The sequence below is a fragment of the Passer montanus genome, unplaced genomic scaffold (genome assembly GCF_014805655.1).
Source record: "Passer montanus isolate IOZ18808 unplaced genomic scaffold, ASM1480565v1 scaffold22, whole genome shotgun sequence".
NCBI classification, from domain to species: Eukaryota; Metazoa; Chordata; class Aves; order Passeriformes; family Passeridae; genus Passer; species Passer montanus.
The window spans coordinates 9,486,523-9,507,426 of record NW_024366815.1 but is presented as its reverse complement, the minus strand read 5'-3'; the positions used below and the strand labels follow the sequence as shown (position 1 = coordinate 9,507,426).

General features: G+C 38.5%; 1 protein-coding gene across 1 annotated transcript; it reads left to right on the top strand.

The window, feature by feature from the left end:
* The first annotated feature begins 2,930 nt into the window (after positions 1-2,930).
* On the top strand, positions 2,931-20,509 carry DEPDC1B (DEP domain containing 1B). The gene is made up of 11 exons (XM_039709814.1): positions 2,931-2,990; positions 3,380-3,645; positions 7,512-7,647; positions 9,829-9,956; positions 12,666-12,796; positions 13,765-13,812; positions 14,244-14,384; positions 16,020-16,195; positions 17,677-17,853; positions 18,515-18,700; positions 19,015-20,509. Exons 1-11 carry the CDS (start codon positions 2,943-2,945, stop codon positions 19,174-19,176), a joined length of 1,599 nt encoding a protein of 532 aa, XP_039565748.1. The 5' UTR covers positions 2,931-2,942; the 3' UTR covers positions 19,177-20,509.
* The last annotated feature ends 395 nt before the right edge of the window (positions 20,510-20,904 follow it).

The following is a 20,904-nucleotide window of genomic DNA, read 5'->3' as shown; positions in this document are numbered from 1 at the left end:
ATTCCGTGTGACTCCATTCTGTGTAGAATTACCCAGTATGTTGTTTTCCAAGGTTAGGCAGATTGTTAGGGTCACATTTGTGTAGAAATCAAAGGAACTTGCTATTTGTAAGTTGTGTTTGTACTGCATGGATTTATTAAGGAATTGGTGCATGCAACAGACCTGGAAATGAGGAATTAAATGTATTTAGAGTAACGTTACCATTAAAGGTACTGTTTTCTACAACACTAGAAAAAAGAAACTTGCAATATTTACTTTTTATTTTATCTGATCTGTGGGATTTTCAAATACTCAAGACTTTGAGGCAGATTTTAATAGCCTTCATGTTGCCTAATTCTAAGAGCATAAGCTTTGTTACCTGAACACTTTCATTTTACTGACATTTATGCAGTAAACACTAAAGTAATGTAAACTTTAGGTTGGACATAAGTTGCAAATGTTTTCTTTTGAGATTACATCAAGTTTTTTAAAGCAAATGAAAAACAACTTATATTTTATCTATTCATTATTTAACTCCTGCAGCTGTCAGCTCTCATGGCAGCTTGAAAGTAAATCTCAGAAAGTATTGAGATGACTTGAGATTTAAATTGCAGCCCCTGAATTTTAGATGCTTGATCTTCAATCATCAGTGTTCACTTCCCAGCAGTACACATGGAGAGGTGCTCTATCCCATGAATTGCATGATCCTAAACAGCTGCAATGCTGATCAGGGACCACATCTCTTTTTGGTGGGAAATGCAGTCCATCACCGACTCAAAGTCTCAAGTCCAGCCAGCTCTGGCCTGTATGTATGTCCCTGGCCTCCAGTGTTAGTGGGGCTTTCCTTAAGGACAGAGACCTATTGCTGTTTTTTTCAAATAGCAGGAAAGGATTTGCCAGTTTTAGATGTTTTCTTTTTTTTTAATGCATATAATATTTATTACATAAGTAATGATGAAGGAAGTGGGACATTACTGATTAAGGAAGTGGGACAGTTTGGTTGTTTTAGGCCTTCTTGAGCCTGTGCATTCAAATGTGTTTGGGAAATGCAGGCCTTATGAGGGAAAGGCTGTAATAGCTAGTCTGTAGTGAAAACTGGATAATAGTACCCTCTGCTTCTTGTGCAAGGATGCAGGCATTGCTCTGTAGCCTTGCAGCTGATTTCTGTGCTGGTAGAGAAAGTCCCAGTTCTGGTCTCTGATTTTGCAATCATACCTCCTTCCCTGCCCGTACATGAGGATGGAGAAATGCATCCTGCAGCTGGGTGTGAAGGGACTTGTTTGTTGATTTAGGAGCTAGATCTGCAACTGATTTTTTCGAACTCACTTGGGCTTAACTAGGAGCTGAGACTATGCACAATCAAAACTAAGGAGTGCTGCATGTGGACAGGTGCTGAACAGAAAGGAGCCAGGAAAGCTTTCAATTCCAGCAGCTGCACACTAGCCAAAGGCTTCCAGAGTCAGTTGTTTGAGATTAAGAACTAATAAGCAGGGGCAGAAACTGGAGATGCTAATAATTCTGTGGGCTGTCAGCAAGTGCTGTGTCAGATTGCCACTGCATAATATCTTGCACAGTGGTTTAGTCTTCTGGGAGTTACAAAGCATTTGGAGAGAGAGAAAGCAGTGTTTCACAGTGAATTGTATGGATGCAGCCTGAAAAGATGCGTATACTGTAACTGTGCCAATGACATCAGCTCAAAACAAATCCTGTCCTCCTACACACAGTGAGAGAATCACACAATCAGTCTTTATCTGAACATAAAAACTGTGCATCTCACATTCTTAAGTGTATACTTTTGAGCAAGGCTAGAAAGAGGAGTCCAGCAGTCAGTCATCCATGTTATGGTGAATGTTTACTGACAGTGAGGGGAATATGGCTAAAATTTTGTTTTCCTTAGACCTGGTGGGTAAGAAACACTGGTGTTACCAGCCACTCCTCTCCTGTGAGAGTCCTAAAAATTGACAGAGATAGCTCATTTGTAATAGGTACCAGAGGAGTTTCAGCTACATCTCTGCCCCTGCGGGATAGGTGACTTGGTATCAAAATCTCCTACCTTAAAATGGTGGTTTCCTATTTACTTTCCAAATCACCCTTTCTTTAAAATACACGTAAAGAGCTAATACACAACAACTTAATGAGTTCTGTGGCACCAGCATCAACCCCTGTCTTCTGTAGGAATAATATCAAATATAATTGCAAGTAATTATCATCCCACACACTGCCTGAATCAAAACAAAATTCCGTAATAAAAAAACCTGATTGGAAACAATTTTAAAATATTGAAAATTGAGTATTTGGAGGTGGTTTTTTTTTGGTTGTTTTTTGTTTTGTTGGTTCAATTAATGCCAAGGCTGTGTTCTCTTTATCAGGGCAGCAATACACTGGCTGATGTTTTCCTGACATTGGTTTGTTGCCACATACAGAATCGCCAGATGGGCCAGGTTGGAGGGAACTACAGCAGGTCACCTGGTCCAGCCTACCTACTCGAGCAGGGCCATCCCCGAGCACAGCACTGGCACAGGATTGAGCCCGGATGGTTCTGGAATCTCCCCGTGAGGGAGGCTCCAGAACGTCTCTGGGAAATCTGTTCCAGCGCACAGTACCCACACAGCAAACAAGCTCCTCCTCACGTTCATGGGGAACTCCCGGTGCATCGGTTTTCTGGCCGCTGTCTCTCGTCCTACTGCTGGGCACCGCCGCGCAGAGCCCGGCAGAGCCCTGGGGCCCCGGGGGACGCTTGCCCAGACGGCCGCTCAGCCTGCTCACACGGCCACTGAGTCCCACACCGCCATGAGCCCCGGCACGGCCACTCAGCCTGCCCACAGGGCCGCTGAGCACTCACACGGCCTCTGAGCCCCGGCACGGCCGCTCAGCCCTCACACGGCCGCTGAGCTCCGGCACGGCCCCTCAGCCCCCACAGCGCTGGGATTCAAACGCGGCGCGGAGCCGGCGCGGCGGCGCCCATGGAGCCGCGGCTGGTGGGGCCCGGGCCGTACCGCGCCACCCGCCTGGTGAGTGCCCCCGCCCACCCGGGCACCGCCGCCCTCCCGTGCCTCTGCTCCGGGCGGCCCTCGGCTCTCCTGGTGCTGGCGGTGCTCCCAAAGCAGAGCCCGGCCGGGCGGAGCGGCAGGTCGAGCCTTTTGTCCCGGTAAAACCCAAGGGAGGCCAGAGCCGTACCCGTGGGTCCGCAGGTAGTATGGGGCTCTGAATATTTCAGTCTCCTAAACCTGGTGTTTGTTCTCGGGTCTCGACAGTTTTAATCCTGGGCTTAGGTTTCGGGTCTCTTGTGAACGCAGACGTGAGAAAAGGGTGTAGTTCTGCTTGCAGAGCTGGCTGCGTTCTGTCCGCAGGAAAACCTGGGAGAAGAGCTCCCGTAATGATTTGCTTTGTTCTTTCCCAGTGGAACGAGATAATCGAGCTCTTCCGTGCTGGGATGCCCGTGCGGAAGCATCGCTGTCGTTTCAAGAGCTACGAGCGATGCTTCAAGGCCTCGGAGGCAGTGGAATGTTTGCATGAGCTACTTGGCTCTAACCAAAACTTCGGCCCAGAAGTGACACGCGATCAAACGGTTAAGCTGCTCAAAAAATTCCTTAAAAATCATGTAATCGAAGATATTAAAGGAAGGTGGGGCAAAGAGGACTTTGAAGACAATGGCCATTTATATCGGTAAGCCTGCACAAGGTGATTAAAAAAAATGTTTATTTGGAAACAGGGTATAATAATTCTTGCTCATGTCTTACAAGTGTTTTTGTAGAATGCCTCTGAAAAGTGTTGACGTGTTTTCCTCTTTTCCTTTTAAGGACTTCAATTTTCTTAGTAACGGGTAGCTGCCACGACTTACTATTTGATTTCAGTTCTCTTGTGAGTTTTGAAATATTTTTGAAAGTCACTTTTATTCAGTCACATTTTTTGAATATCAACAAAAGCTTTTGCAGCTTTCACATGGTATCGAGTTCTCATTGCTGATGGCAGACATCAGGTTTGTTGTTGCTGGAAGAGTACATATTAAGACACGCAGGTGGAAGTGAGAATTCCACTGGTCATCCAGCTCCAATTATCCTCCTTCACCCCGACCCCTTGACTCTTTTGATTGCTGTCCACTTCTTCTGAGAGAAGAGAAAAGAAAGGCCTTCTGAATTGAAGATATTTATGATGTAACCTTTTTTTATGCACCTTGGTTTATAGATGGGCAAGGGACAAAGCTTTATTTGTTTATCCTCAAGGATCGTTGCTTACTTATTCCTGTTGAACATCTCAGCTGATGGTTTGTTAACAGAGAAGAGACTCCTTTCTAATAAGGGCTTAGCATTGCTGGACTGGATTCTGTGACCTCAGTTAAGGTTTGAGTGGACAGAAGTTGCAGATTCTGAATTTGTACCGTCTTGTCCTGTTTGGTGCAGAAGTATTATAAAGATGACTCTTCCTTCAAGTTCTAGATTTGTAACTTTTATCATTGTTAGTCTTCTTTTGAGGAAATGGGAGTTCTCATCATGCAAAACATTAGGGAAAATAGGCTAGCAATAAGTTTATTCTTCTACTTATTGTAGCTATTATTATGTACTTAAATTTTACATATTCATTTTTAAGTAATGATTTCATAATATTCTCTTTGGGGAAATAGATGATACTGAATTCCCACTTGATATATATTAAGTCAATTTTTTATTTTGCTGTATTGATCTTTTTATTTCTGGGCATTAATTATTGTCAAAAGATTTAATCTGGGGTTTGATAACTGCTGGTGTTATTCTATATTTCTTTGGTTTGGTTTTGTTGTGTTTGTGTGGCTGTGGGGTTTTAAGTTTATTTTGCATTAGCATGAGTATATATTCAAATTATTCTGTTCTTTTGTTTATTTGTTTTTTCAGTCATGACTTTACTAAGCTGCAGGCTATGGAAGTTGGCTGGGTTAAATATTTCTGTTCTAATTTTCTGTGTGGTCGGCCTACTGATCTGCTATTGGACAACAGAACTCTTGTTATATATTTTGTTGTGATGTTCTTCTCCCCCTCTCCCTGAAAAAATAGCTAAGTCAGTAACTGAACTTTTTTCAGTTAAACATGCATACCATTCATGTATCTTGAGCTGGAGCCGACTTTTTTCCTCACTGGGCTTGGTGCTTGGTGCATAAATAAGCTATATACATTACTCGTGGCTTTAAGTGTCAAAACCTGCTGCTCTCCTGTTTAAGTAGCTAAACGCTCGTTTTCCAGCCTGTTTTAGTCATGTATTCAATGTCCTGGCAGCTCCCTCTGGTGGACTATCCTAATGCTACATGTAAAATACTTTTTTTTCTCCTCACAGTGCTGATAGAGGTAGTGGTACGTGTCTATTCTATTGACATTGCTTACTTTGGAAATACTTACATGCTTCATATCTTCTGCATAAATGTATGTGTTAGCATGCTGTAAAGACACGCTGTGGTACAGAGTTGTGTCACTCATTTACTTCACATGTAAGTGTAGCTGTGTGCTCTTGTTTGTCCACAGAGTATGCAAAAGAAATATTGCCAAGAGTTGGATTGCGTGAGAGTATTTGGCAAGTATTAAATGTGAAGATGAGCTCTAATGTGACATCTAAAAATAGCAAAGACTTATCAGTGTGTCCTGACTCACTGGCTCAGCTGGGTCCACAATAATGAATGAGAAGTTACAGTTTTGGAAGCTTTTGGGCTTTATTTTTTTTCCCCCCGAATCTAAGCCATTCTATCAAAAGCAAAAGGGTTAGCACTCTTGCAATGATAGCAATCTTTTGGGAATTCAGCAGTAATATTGTTATATCATGGACATCACTCTTAGTTGACCTTATTCTGGACACAAGCAGGTATCTCTAGTTCCTCTTTTTATAAACTCCCCAAACTAGTCTTGCTGGCTATAACCAATTCTGGTCTCGATGTCTCAGCCTTGGAGTGCTTCTCCGTCCTTTGCTTTGAGTGACATTAATCCTTTACCATCTAGATCTTGCTGTAATGCTACCTGGGAAAGGGGAATGCATCTCCTTTTGCTGCCTGTAAGAACTTAGACTTTTACTGGCTGGTTGCAAATCAGGGCAGCAAATGACACAAAGCTAAAATTTGTGAAGAACTGGAGAAGAAGCAGAAAACTACTAAGAACAGTGTAAGGCAAAGGAAAAAGGCTGCAGATATGTGGGTGTGTTCTATTTTAACATTAAACTCTTAAGAAATAATGAATATCTGAAAAATGGTTGAGAACACTCAAGAGCTGAACATCTGCCATGTAGTCTGGCTTACCATTAAAAAACAGAGTAAATCTTGCAGGATTAGAATGAGGTGCTTGCTGCTGGTTCTGGGGGTTTGTCTGATGGAAGTGATATCTGTGCTGCAAATGTGCTGTTGAACAGCACTGTGGAATACGCTCAGTGTTTGGTTAAACACATTGATTGTTTTGACCACATTCGCTGTAACAGTTCTGACTAACCAAACTGCAGAACAAATCTAAATGAAAAACTTATTGAATGTTTGAAGTGCCTTTAGAGGACGGGATGACATTTTGGAGAAACTTGAGGATTTCTCAAGCGTTTTTTTCTGGTAGGATAGATATGCATGCTCTCCAGCAGTGTACAAGCTCTTGTTGAAAAGTCATGGACACATCTGTCTTTTACGTTCTGATTTAAAAGAGTTAATGAGGCTTAAGCAGTTTCTTAAAGCATCAGGAATCTCAGCATCTAAAATGTGGATGTGAAAGTGGACAGAGTTGGATCTGGTCCAGTATGAAGAGGCGTTTCCATCAAACTGATTTGTCTGTCTGATATGCTGTCATTAGTTCCTTTGTACATGTTCTGACCTAAGCTTAGCAATTATTTGATGCTGGTCAAGCTGGATAGTTTGTTTTCCTTCTTTTCTACAAGGGCTAGTTTAGGGCTTATTTCTGCTAATTTCTTCAAGACACTTCTTGAAATGCCTTAAGAAGTCAAATAGTTACCTGCAAAACCAACTGGAAAAAAGAACTTCAGGATGTGATCCAGAAAAGAACTGCAGGATATGATCTTCACACAGAAAGCGTGTAAACGCAGAAGAACCTGGTAATGTGGGCAAACCTTTGTGTGGACACTTGCATGCACTCTAACTAAAGCTGAGTGTTAGTCATGTGACTTAGCTATGTAGCTTTGCTTTAGGAAATGCATGCTAACTAAGCACTTGCCATGGGGAAAACATCCCCACGGCTTTTTCAGCAGAATCAGCATCTTCTAGAGAAGACCTATGTCATTGTCTATGCAAAGACAGCTGGTGCTGTATGAGACGCACTGGGATATCAGACATTCACCCAAGGCTCAGCTATGTCGTGGGAGGTACAAAGGACCTGAACTGTTCTGGAGCAGCAGCTGGAGGGCAAGCAAGACACTCCACGATGTTTTACATATCATGCAGCACCAGTCTACAGCAAACTAAGCTCGGCTGTGAATGTCCAAAGCATTTGTTCTATTTTTGCATGTGAAGGCTGACTACAGTTTTGCATTGGTAAATAGGGATTAGATTGGCATTCGGAGACTTTAAAAATGTTCTCTAATTGTAGATTTCCTCCTTCCTCACCACTGAAGTCATATCCAAAGAAACCTTCATGTGGAAAGGAAGTAATTAAATTTCCAGACTGGAGTGAACCAAGGGCTGGCCCTTCTCAAGAACACATTCCAGTGAAATCCGTCGCAATGGTAAGGCACCTTGTTTTATTTCCCCAGACAAAAACATATTTGGAAAGCAAAACTGAACTGATGACCTCTATGCTGGGTCACAAAATACTTGCTTATAAAATTAAATGCTAAAATACTTTTATTCTAAACTTTTGTGAAATTAAGTTTTTCTTAGAATTTGCTGGAGAAGTAATATTTTAGTGTTCTTTGTACTACACATTGCAATGTCCTGAGCAATCTGAGTTTCACATGAGTGTATTTTCCTATACTTAATTCCAGTTTGCTCAAATTCCAATAGGGCATTTTACCAGACAAAATAGTCACACTGTAACTCTTATTTGGACACTTCAGATATGGGAATATATACAGTTATTACAGCCTTCCTAGCTGCTCTAAGGCTGTTACTGACTTAGTTTCCTTTTTTATAAGGAATATGTTTTGGCTAAGGAGAGGTGGGCCTGATTTTTCAGTTATCCTTTGTAAGCTTGGAAAATCATCCTGCCCCTTACTTATCTGTATTGATCCAGATTTTGATTTGTAAAGCTGTTGAAAAAACTTGCTTTTATTAGTAAACCAAAATTGTATCAACTCTGTTCACCCAGCCATAGTAAAAGACTAGGCTTCTAGAATTTTGTGTATTCTAAGCTCTTCCTTCAGTGTATCTTACATATGTGCATTCTCATAATTTGTGAACTTAGGATTTCTTTGATTTTTGCCTTTTTATTACTGTCCTTCAGAGCAGGAGTCTGGCCTTAGATTTCTTGCTAAAACATTGTCTGTTTGGAAAAGTAGCTCCTATCATTTTGCTGGAAATTTAAATGTTCGGAATGAACAGTTATTCAATATTTACAATCCAATTGTATGCAAATCAAGTGTACTCTTCATGTACAGCAAGCTTCTGAAGAGGAAAGACATGGTCCTAAGGGCTTCAATATAGTAGGTAGAAGAAAAGATGGTGCCAAAGACAGGAAAAAAGAATGGAGTATTTTAGTTACTGAGCACGTATCTGTTGAAGGTGTAATATGTATGTAATATGTTGAAGGAGCCTCCAACTGTGCTCTAAATTTCCATCCTAGCATCCTGGCCTGATAAGAACTAGCAAAAGTCTGCCTCTGCATCTGACTCAGATGCAACAGCATAGTGTTTGGCATAGCTGAAAATCTCTTCCTTTGGATTGGATTAATAGAGTGATCTGTAAATGAGGCAAAGCTATAAGCTTCTTTCTGTTGCCTCTTTTATAATTAGGTCTAGCTCCCACTGGGATGCTGAATAGACAGCTGAAAATGGTGGTATCTTGAATTGCTTCAGCATCAATCTGAGCACTTAGTGGCTGTGCATGGATTGATGAGCATGGGTCTGTGTCATGAAATACTGATGTGAAAGGGACCCTTAATTTCAGAGAGTGCTATTTCCTTCCAACTAGCTCTAGTCTAGTCTGCCATGGAATGACAGACAATTAGTGCTTGGAGTATTTAAGTGCATTCCAGGAATGCATTTTGTGGTTTGGTTAAAAGGAATACTTTTAATGTGCTTTAGCACTGGTCTGTAGTGTAAATCAAAGAACTGGAATGATTAGGAGTTTTGTCTTACAAGCTGCAATGTATGTCCCATTGGTACTTTGATGACAGTGTTCAAGAATCAAGCTTGGTTGTTTTGCAGAAAAATAGTGGTCTTCTGCATTCTCAGCCTTATTTTCCACTTTTATAATGGTGGACTGGATCTGATGGGTCCCTTCAGATGTAGTGATTTGCTTTTACTTTCTTTATGTATAGACCCTGTAATTGAACTTAATGTTTAGTTATTTTAGTATGTGCTGAACAAGGATTTTTTTTCCTAATTCTTTGGCATCTCAAAATTCTCTGGTAACTTTTCCATAAACAGATGTTTAATCTTAAAATGGCAGATGAACTGATTTTAATCATGGATAGGACCTGAACACAGGATTAAAGGCCATTTACTCCTAAACTTTAATGGCTATTCTGACACACAATTTTTCAACTTTGGACAAGTTATGGAATTGAGAAAAGATATATGTGTAAGATTGAGAAAATGTTTCATTTCTCTTAAACACAAATATTTACCTTGCATCCTGAAGACTTCACTGGAATTTAAGAACACTTGCAATTCTGTACTATTAATGTTTTATGCTGTTTAACACTTGAAAAGCCACCAGTTAATGAGGAGAGCTTTTTCTGATTTCAGAACTCTGAGATGTGGTACAAGCGACACAGCATAGCTATCGGGGAAGTACCGGCATGCAAACTTGTGTTCCGCAGAGAGCTAACACAAACAAATATAGAAGAGATATGGAAATCCATGACTTTATCACGGTGAGTATACTTATGAGTCATTTGCTGTTATAGTAAAACTGTGTAGTAGGTAATGGTCTTGTCTGTCTTCTCTGGTAACACTTGTAATTTCACCCACCCACTTTTTATCGTTGTCTTCAAAGCCATAGTGTCTAGACAAACTCTACCACTTGTTATTTGGCTAACAAATTCAGCAAATAAAGTCTGCAAAAAAAACTTTACTGTGCTTAGTACCTTTTGACTTTTGTATGTTGTGTTATACAAATCTTTGTTGTGTGGGCTTTGTCTCGTTTAATCACTTTTTTTCTCTGTCTCTTTTTCCTGCTAAGAAATAAAAGCACTATGTAGAAGTGCTATGAAACCTTTCAATGGCAAGTACAATACTTTGTATGAGATAAATGGCATAGCTAATTGAGTGCTGAAGCTTTGAGATAAGCTTAGAGATTCATTTACTATATTCAAATGTAATCTCCTATGCAATGCTGAAGCTATTGCTTTGGACTATTTCTGCAGAGGAAAAATTAATATCCACTAGCTGATATTACAGCATAGTTGAGGTCTTACTTATGATGACTTTAGTGTGAACCCTAGGACATTATCTGCACATAATGTGCTTGGTGCTGGGATAAGCAGTTTTGGTGGCAGCATGATGGGCAGCAGAGGGCTTTAGTACATATGTATTCCTGGGTTTCCTGAACCAAGAAAACTTCAGGGGAATGGAGCCTCTGGTAGCCTGGAGCTCACATGGCAGCAGCTGATAGGACCTGGGCAAATGAGACTAGGAGCAGTGGTGTCCAAGCCCCTCCTTCACATGAAGGCCCCTACTGAGCTCTAGCAACCAAAAGACAAGGGTGGGAAAACAGGGTTGGGACAGCAGATTGTGTGAAAGGATGCTGAAACCCTGACAGCTTGATCAGGGAGCAGTAGCGTTCACATGACGGAAAGTCCTGGACTCTTAAAGTTTGATAATTGACATGAGGAATACCACAGCTCTGTGTTGGAAGAGTATGACTGTGGGAATGGGGAGACTCACAGCTGTGCCTGAATTTCTTTGAAACTTTCTACTCCAGTTGTATGTGCTTAAAGCTATGAAGCCCAATGGAATTCATCCCAGGGTACTGAAAGAGCTGGATGATATTATTGCAGAATCTCTCTCCTTTTTTTTTTTTTTTAATTTATCTTGGAAAGCTGGCAACTATTTTTTCAATTTTAAGAAAACAAAGAACAAAGACCCTGTTAATTACAGGCCTGTATCACTTCAGTGCCTGTAAAATTATGGAAAATTATTCTGGGAGTTAATAATAAAATATTTGAGAGACACGCAGTCATTGGTCATAGCCAGCACAGTTTCAGAAGGGGAAAATACTGTGCAATCAATTAAATTTTCTTTTATGACAAGATCACCCATCTAGTTGACCAGGAGAAGCCAGTTGATTTGGTTTATTTGCATTTAAGCAAAGCTTTTGGTACTGTCTCTCACAGTATCTTTCTAGATAAACTGTCCAGCATGCAGCTTGATGAGCCCATAATACTATTGGGTGAGCAGCTGGTTCTTGGGTTAAGCTTAAACAATTTTAGTAAATGCGGTTATCTCTGGTGAGCAGAGATCAGTGGGGGTCTGCAGGGCTCCATTCTAGGGCCAGTGCTCTTTCATGTTTTTGTAAATGATATGGATATGATATGGAGAAATTGAATGTACCTTCAGTTTGTCCATGATACTAGGTTACAAGGAACTTTGGACTCGTTCAAGGGTGGACAGGGGCGGCAGTGAGATCTGGATAGAGCAAAGAGCTGTACAGTCTCCAAAAGCTTTGGGAAAGCTGAGGGATACCCTCATTGCAGCCTACAATTTCTGGAGAGGGCAGTGGGGGGAGATGTGGAAGATGTCTGGTGACCAGCAATAGGACACAAGGAGATGGAATCAAGCAGCTGGGGAAATTCAGACTCCACACTGGGAAAATGTTCTTCACTCAGAGGGTGACTGGGCACTGGAACTGCCTCCCTGAGGAAGTAGTCACAGCACCAAACCTGACAGAATTCAAGGAGCATGTTGGCAGTGCTTTCAGTTATACAGTACAGTTTTAGGTATTAAAATTACTAAACCTTTTGTAGGTACTAAAACAAAAATTTTTTAGAGTTATGAAGATTGTGAAGGGTCTAGAAAGGAAGACATGAGGAGTAGTTGTGGTCTCCTGGCTTCTTTAACTTGGAGAAGAGGAGGCTGAGGGGACATTGCAGCACAATCTGTGATGGGATGTGGAGGAGAATACACTGGCCTCTTTTCTGTGGTGGCCAGTGACATGACTGAGGGAATGGCTTGAAGTTGTCAGGGGAGGTTTAGATTGGACATTAGGAAAAGAGTCCTCTTCCGGGGGGTGGTTGGGCACTGGAGCCAGTTCCTCAGCAAAGTGGTCACAGCACCTGAGCCTGACAGAGTTCAAGAAGTGCTTGGATGTGCTCTCAGGCGTGTGGTATAATTTTTGTGGTTATGCTGTGCAGAGCCAGGAGTTGATCTTTGTGGATCCCTTCCAGCTTAGGATATACTATAAATCTCGGCAGTTCTGTAAGAAGCAGGAGTTCCTCTGAATGGTCCTTATGGCTGTCATCCAACTGGAGATATTCTTTAGGAAATGAAAGTGCCTTTTTTTTTCTGAATTGTATTCTAATACTTCATGTTTGCCTTTTCCAGATTAAGTGGTGTATGAACTGTGTGTTTATGTATTTTTGCAGATTACAAAAGGTGTTGGGTTTGGATTCTCTGGATGAAGTGTTAGACACAAAACTTGTGAATTCGAAACATATAGTTCAAAATGTATATAATGTCAATAAGCAAGGCATTGTCACTTTAGAGGACAAATCAAGTGAGTATTTTAGAAATTTTCTTTTTTTTTTTAAATATTGCCATCTACTTTGTAAAGACTCTAGTTTTTACAATGCTACGTTTTTAAAATGCTGTTGCTCTCCTCTGGTATCCCAATAGTAAGAGTCAGGGTTTATTCTATATTTACTCTCTTAAAATCTGGCTTTAGTAGGGTTGAAAAATTAATGCAAGACAGCAAGCAACTCTTTATCATTTATAAATATAGGGATATTAATCACTTCAAGGTAATTTTCTCAGCCCTACCCTTTTAATTACCTGAACTGGAGTGTTTACATGAAGAAAAAAGGTATTAAAAATTGTGAGAGAGCCAAAATGTACATTGAGAGAGTTTTGAGTTTTCAGTCAAGGTTTTTTGAAGATAGCACCATGTTTAAAACTGTTCTGTGCATCAGGGGAAAAACAAAGCATCTTTACTGCTCTGATCTATCACGGTGTTATTGCCACCATGATTTTCATAAGATTTGTAGACAAATTTAAATATGACATTGAAACCTGGTTTGAGTGTGAATAAAACTGCCTTCAGAGCATATCTGTGCTCATTTCAAAGACAGTTGGACCATCTCAAAATATTAACTTCCTCCTTGCAGAAATGGCAAAACTGAATTTATGAGTGCTTTTCATCATATTTGGTACAAAGTGAACACTTCATTGTATAGCACTGGGGAAGGCTGTATCTAGAACTGGTTTTGTCTGGTTTTTTTGCTGATGGAGCTGCAAGAGCAGAATTTGTAACTGTATGATAGTAGTGGAGGTACTGAAGTATAGATGTAATTCAAGCTAGATCCTATATTAAGGTGTAGCCTGCCTTTGGAGTCACTTGATTTACTACACAGGAGAGGAACATATTAAATTGTTTTCAGCTTTGCTTTTGTCTAACAGTTGAATATTTTTCTTGGTTTTTCTTTATTGTCCTTTTTATTTTTTAATTTCTTTTTCTTTCCTGTGCAGAGGAACTACCTCATTGGATATTATCTGCAATGAAATGTCTAGTAAATTGTAAGTAAATTCAGAAGGGGAAAAAAATCCCACAAACAATCCCCTCCCCCCAAAAAATCTGAACTGACTGTGTCTTCACCACTTTATTAAATCCTGTTTATGATGCTTTTCTAAAAGAAGGTTGGAAAAGACCTGTCAGCATGTATTCTCCTTCAAGTGTAGCTTATTTAAATGGATTATATAAAGGTTTAACCATTCTATTAATGTTTTTCCTCTACTTTGTATCTTCACTAAACCTATTGGGAATAGATCAGTCAAGTAGTAGACCAATAAAATTTTACTTATTTTGAAGAATCATTTTTTTTTTCCTCTAATGATCCATTTTAATGGGCTGGATTAGAAAACACTGATCTGCTCAGCGGCTGAAAATCAATATTCTCTCTCTTTTTTGCTCCTTTTTGTTTTGGTTTATTTTTTTTTGTTCTTTGTAGGGCCCAGCTGTTCAGATCTGAAGCAGCCTACATACTCAGGCTTTGAAAGAGATGTCTTCAAAACTATAGTGGACTACTTTGGCCAGATGAAGGAACCTCTTCTCACATATAATTTTTTTGATATTTTTGTTAGTGTGTTAGGTAAGTAGTTTGGAATCTAATGAGAAAATATTCTTTAGAGTTAATTTTCTGGAGTTATTTTACGTTACTTAAATACTGTCACAGATGAATTCTTTACGACCTGTCCTTTCCAGTCTACATAGAGAACAGTTTAATATTTAAATTTATATCACACAGTGGTTTTATTTTTGTATCTTTTCAATCACATTAGTTCAAAAGTCTTTCATTGCATGTCTTTATAATATTAAAGGCCTCTGTTCATTGCTTAGCATCCAGCAGCTGGGTTTAAACAGATTTTTCTTTTTTTACAAGTGCTTAAATGTCTTAAAAACTCTCATAAGCTTTTAGAAATTGCTTGACTGACGTCTGGATTAGAAAGGATTAGGGCTTTAAGCACAGTTTTTAACCCTGGAAATATGATAGTTGAAGGAAATTGAAATACTATATTGCTGTAATTTAGAAATGACATTAACTAATGTAGTGTTTAAAAGAAGCAATGTTTTAGTTATTAACTAGAACTTTCCAGGGTTCACACTGTATTAAAATTGACAATTCTGATGCTATAGATGTCTAACTGAAAGAAAGTAAATAGGAAAATATTTGATTACATTTTATGTAATCAAATGTCAGAAAGAATAATTGATTTGAAAAGTAAACCCGTTTTGTAGTATATTAGTTTTTTGAGCTTCTTTCTGTGCAAACAACACTGTTTTTAGTAAACTATTGAGATGAGAAAGGAATCCAGAATGACACTTCTGTTTCTGGAATTGAGTGTATGTACTTTGTGAATTGTCAATCTTGCTTCATATGGAATATAATCCAATTTTCGGACTTCTTTTTCTTAGGCAACTCTTGTTGATATCTTTAAAACTTATTCTTCTGCTTTCATACTCTATTTCTGTTTGCTTTTCCGTCTTTCAGGTTTTACTACTTTAATTTCACAGTATTTTGTAAACTTAAAATCAGAAGAAAGATTTCATGCCAGTATGTATGTGGAAGCAATGAAAACTGTGCAATGTTTCAAGAAGTCACACATTAATTTTGTGGTATCTTTAAAAAAAAGTGTTGATATGGAATCATTCCTTACTCTTCTAAACATATGTGTTAATATGCTTGCCAAATCTTCCTTTGAAATTAGAAAAAGCTTTACTATGAAAAGTCCTCTCCTGGGGAGGAATAAGCAGAGTTAGGCACAGATTTAATGTCAGTAGGTGTGAGGCACGTGTTGATATTGTCACAGTTGTGGCTGATGCATAAGCACGTTTTCTTTCCCTCTGATTGTTACCACATACTTAACATTTTATGCAACATGGTTGCTGTATCTGTGCATGCCATTCAGTTGTGTGTAGTGCTGAGGTAATAAAAGAGCACAGGATGAAATAAAATGTAATTTTTTGTGTATTCTAATATTTCAAGTTATTGGTTATGGCTATCAATGTCTTTCGTGCATCAGAAGAAAATCTTCTAAAAACTTAAACAAGTCCTAGTAGTCCAATTCTAGTGATATCTTTCTAGTCTAATTTGGCAGTGGAGTTCTAAGGCAATCTTGAATGAGTAAGAGGGGAATTTTGGGAGTTACATTTAGAAATATGTTAAATGTTATGGAAATATATAACTGAGAAATGTTCCCTAACCTTCTGATCTCATATAAACCAGGACTGCTGCAAAAACCCAAAAAACCTGGCAAGGCTGTAGAAGCTCTTCAGATATCTTGTCTCCTGCTGCCACCAGAAAATAGGAAAAGACTACAGCTGTTGGTGAGAATGATGGCAAGAATTAGTCTAAACCAGGATTTGCCACGTCTTTCTGAATCAGTGAGGACCAGAACTTTGGTACGTATAAGTGTAAGGTAAAAGGTCTGGACAGACTTTCGGAGGAGCACAGGTTAAAGATTCTTACTGGAGAGTATGAACAAAATACAGTTTTCTTGTTTAAGGAGCTGCTTTGTCTGTCCCAGCTATTTGGAAAGCTAATCTGGATTTGAATAAAGTGGGATTTTATGGCAATTTGTGAGCACACAAATAACTTGGTCAGAATTTAGAGGTTTCCTTACCTTTCAAAGTCAAATCACTACTGATTTCACTAATGAGTAGAAAAAAAGCAACCCCCAAAAACAAACAAGCAAAATCAACCAAAAAAGAAAAGCAGATGAGGTCTTTGGTGTTCTTTATCACTGCAGACAGTGTGAATGAAAAAGACTGCCTGTTTCAGTCATAGCTAGAAATATGGAGCTGAACGTTCTCATTGACCTGTTTTCAGCCATTCAAAAAATTAAAATTCCATCTGTTTATTTCAGTAGTTGGTTTTTTTTCACTACACACAGAAATCTCTTAAAGTAAGCTCCAGTTTTTGCTGATTCTTTTTCTGTAGAAGCTTATGTAGTGATACCACTACACTGATGTTTCCAACAACACTTTATTACAAAGTTATTAAGCATAACTTAACTATTCTGACTAGCTAACAACATGTATTTATTTTGGTTAATTTAAAAGTCTTTGAAAATTAAGTGCGATGGAAAACTAAGCTGCAGAGCCATTCTTTCAAAATCCTATAGCAGCATGCACAAATCTAAATGTGCTCCACAGCAATTAAGTTTTTAGTGAACTCTGAATAGTATTTGATTAAAATAATTAAATTTTTTACTGCCAAGGTTATAATTTAATTAACTGTTAAGTGGTCTTTCATTAAAATTATTGTTGTGGTTGAAATGTTGTTTTTAGAAGTGAATCCTTACAATCTTTGAGTGTTTTGTACTAAGTTTTAATTCAGCAATGTAATGTATAGTGCATGACAGAAATATTTATTAACTTCTGTGATTTTAGTGTTCCAAGTGACTGGTGAGCAAACAGAAAATCCTGTTTGAGTGCTTGAGCATAAGACTACCTGAAGTTAATTGAACTTGAAACTTGATTTGATGATTTCAGAATAGTGGTTTCAAGTTTTCCCTCTGGTGACTAATTTCTATTAAATTTCCGTGTTATTTTAAAAAATGTCTAAATACATATGCCCTCTTTAAATAGCCCTGTGTAGTGGCTCTTTGACAAAGTCTTGAGAATAAAATGGAATTCATTTATTCCATATCTAAAGGCAGGAGTGGATTCTCTATGAGGCAGGAGCAATCTTTAGTGCACTCACATAATGTCCACTGTACATAATTCATTTTTTAAAACATTGATATGTTTGAAGTACAATAAGTATTGTAATATTAAAATCTTTGTTTTAAAAGATCACTTTTAAGATATAGCCTGATTCTCTACTCCTCACTCCCAAACAGAAAAATACATTATAATGGTGTGGGTTTTTTTTTCCTCAGATGGTTCAGGCGTTTTCCCGTTGTATTCTCTGCTCAAAGGATGAAATAGACTTGGATGAACTTCTTGCTGCTAAACTAGTATCTTTTCTCATGGATAATTATCAAGAGATCTTAAGTGTTCCTTCTGCTTTAAAATCTTCCATTGAGGATCATGTTGCACATCTCCAGAGAGTCCAAGTAAGTATCTAGTGAAAAAACCTCTTATGTCTCTGTTTCTAGATTGAATTTATCCTTTGTTCTGTGAAGATCAACAGTTCTTAAAAGACTTTTTTCTGTCTCTGTTAGCTTTTGAGAGTTATTTTGACTACTGACATTCAGCCATAACTATGTGTTTAAATGAAACTAAACAAATATTCAGTTTGTCTGGAGAAAAGAACTGTCAAATATGTTTTCCAAATATGTTTGGCAGCACTGTCTTCCCATGAAATGGGCAAACTATGTTTGTGGTAGTGAAGAAAATGGAATTATTATTAAGTGCTTTTTCATTAATGTAACTTTTTATTTTCTTTAGAGCGGTCCTTACTTTCTCAGTTTTTTCATCTTTATCTTTCTTGATACCATATTTTTTTTTTGTTCAAAGATGATTTTTAGTTCTTTTGTCTATTTTCTACTAGAAAAGTAACTTTTAAATGTATTTCAAGAGCTGAAAATGTTTCCTATGTGTTATGTTTTTTGACTTACTGGAACTCAATTAGGGCAGGAGATAAAAATTACAGTTTAGGGTGTCTATTCAGTATTTCCTGTACTTAATGTCTTGGGTTGATCAATTGATTAAGCCAATTTTTGCAAGTGTTTTGTTGAAAACATAGCTTTTTTTTTTTTTTTACTGTATCTTCAGATAAAATATGCTGGGGCTGATAGTGATGCAACACTTCCTCCTCCATCATTTTGTCACCAAATCACTACAGGTGAATTTGAATACCAAAGGGCAACTGGCTCTCAAGAACCACTGGCAGCTTTGTTGGAAGAAATTGTAATGAATAAAGAAATATCTGTGAAAGATAAAAAGAAGAAGCTCAAGCAAGTAAATAAAAATTTCTCCACAGTTTCTAATTTCAATTTCAAAAATTAATCAAGTCTTAGACATGTATTCTTCTAGAGAAATACTGAAATTTAAAACAGTGGTTACACATGGGAATTTCAAGATTTATAATAATTTAGAACAAGTATGCTGAGATGAATCAACCCAAATTGGAAATACAGCCTAATTTTCTATATAGCACTGTAGAAAGTCCATTAGAGATATAACTTCCCTGTTCCAGAAATGCAAGCTTCACTTTAATAGTTTATTGTACATGTTTGAACAAATTCTTAATTTGAATTAATGTACTTTTCTAGTTTCAGAAATCTTACCCTGAAGTGTACAGAGTACGATTTCCTAGTCCTGAAACCGAAGCGATGCTATTTCCTGAAAAAACTAAACAGAAACCACCAATACTGATGTGGGCCTTAAAAAAGCCTTTTCAACCATTTCACAGAACCAGAAGCTTTCGGATGTAAATGGTTTGAAATATATCCGCAAACAAACAGAGACACAGTGTACTGTCAATGGATCTCATGCAAAAGGAGCCTGAGCACCACGTGGTTACTCAAAAAAGCTACTGGGGATACTGCTAAGATCATAGAAAATGTTTAAAGAAGAGGAGAGTATTGAGGTTGTAGTAATGTGAACCGTTATCAGTATTTTTGTAAAGCATTATTTTTTAAAATGTCTGTTACTTTAAAACAAGCAACAAAAAACTAACAAAAAAACCTAAACAAACAAACCCACCACACACTCAAGGGGATTATTCTATATATGGGTGATAATGTACACCTGCTGTGGTTTGGTTTGACTATCATTTTAAGGCCTAAATGTAATTGTATGTAATGTATTCTTTGTAACTAGTCAACAGCTTTTTTTCCTCCCTGAAAATGAGTGTCTTGCATAAACTAGGCTGTATTTGTGCACATATACTGTGAGGAATTAACTTACTGTACATGCTTGAGTAAGTATGAAACACTGGATTTTGCTTTGCTTTTGGTGAGAGAATAACATTAAAACTTAATGATGCAACCAATCAGCTGTTTGCACCCCTCAGCCACAGAGGAAGGGGAGTTTTTTTGGGTATGTGTTTATGCAACTTCTAGGTCTGCCCAGGTGCAGAGAGGATGAGCACCCATCACCAGAGGATGACCAGGACAAACCCACTTTGTGTAGCAGCAAGCTGGGATTTGAGACAGATAAGGGAAAACACTTCCAAGAACCAGATCCTGCAATGGGGGATGCTGTTTTTAATCATGCCCATTTCCTCCCTTACACAACTGGCTCAGGTAGAAGATTCTCTCCCATCCTGACAGAGATTCAGGGCCTGAGGGTATTTATCCCTTCTGTTAAGGCAGAACTGGCTCAACTAAGCTGGCATGACAAACACGGGTCTTGTCTTTGGCTCCTGACTTACTTCTCGGGCCCGCCACCAGAGGACTGCACATGATCCACAGTGTTACAAGAGACATTGTAAAACTCCTTCCTGAGGAGAAGTATCTGGGCATTCTCACCGGAACCTATTAAAGCCATTGGACTTTGGGTTTCAGGGATTTCCACTGGCCCTGATGGGTTGAAAATGTAACTTCAAGCACTGGACATTAAATTGCAACAATCAGGTCTCATGGGGTGGTGATGTCTTTCCTCTTCACTATCTGTTCTTATACTTTCTTTTTATTTTCCTTGTATATTTTCTCAGGTGTAATCATTTTACTTTTATTTTACTCTATTTCTATAGATAATAACTAAGTCTGCTACATACTTCCTTTCCATTTTAACCAAATTATTCCAAAATCATCCATCTATCTATCTATCTATCTATCTATCTATCTTTTTATTTATAAAAACCCCACCATTAATTCAGTGTTGTGTCACTCTAGTCTGCCGTGAGGGATGTATTAACAAGAACCTCAGTTAACCTGGCTCAGGGGCAGGTTGTAACATTGCTGACCCTAACATGCCCGATTTATTTTTGAAAACTAATTCTCAATTTTCTAATTCATATGGTGCATTACAGCTTGAGTGAACTTCCTTTGAAATTCCATTAACTTTATGTAATGCTGACCTATTCTGATAGGCAACACAGCCTTTTTCCCCTATTTTCTTACTGCATATTTTACAAAGCTGGGTGCTTGACAATAGAATATACTTTATCAGAAAATTTTAAAGCCCTGAGGTTCCTCTAAAAATGGAATTAAAATATT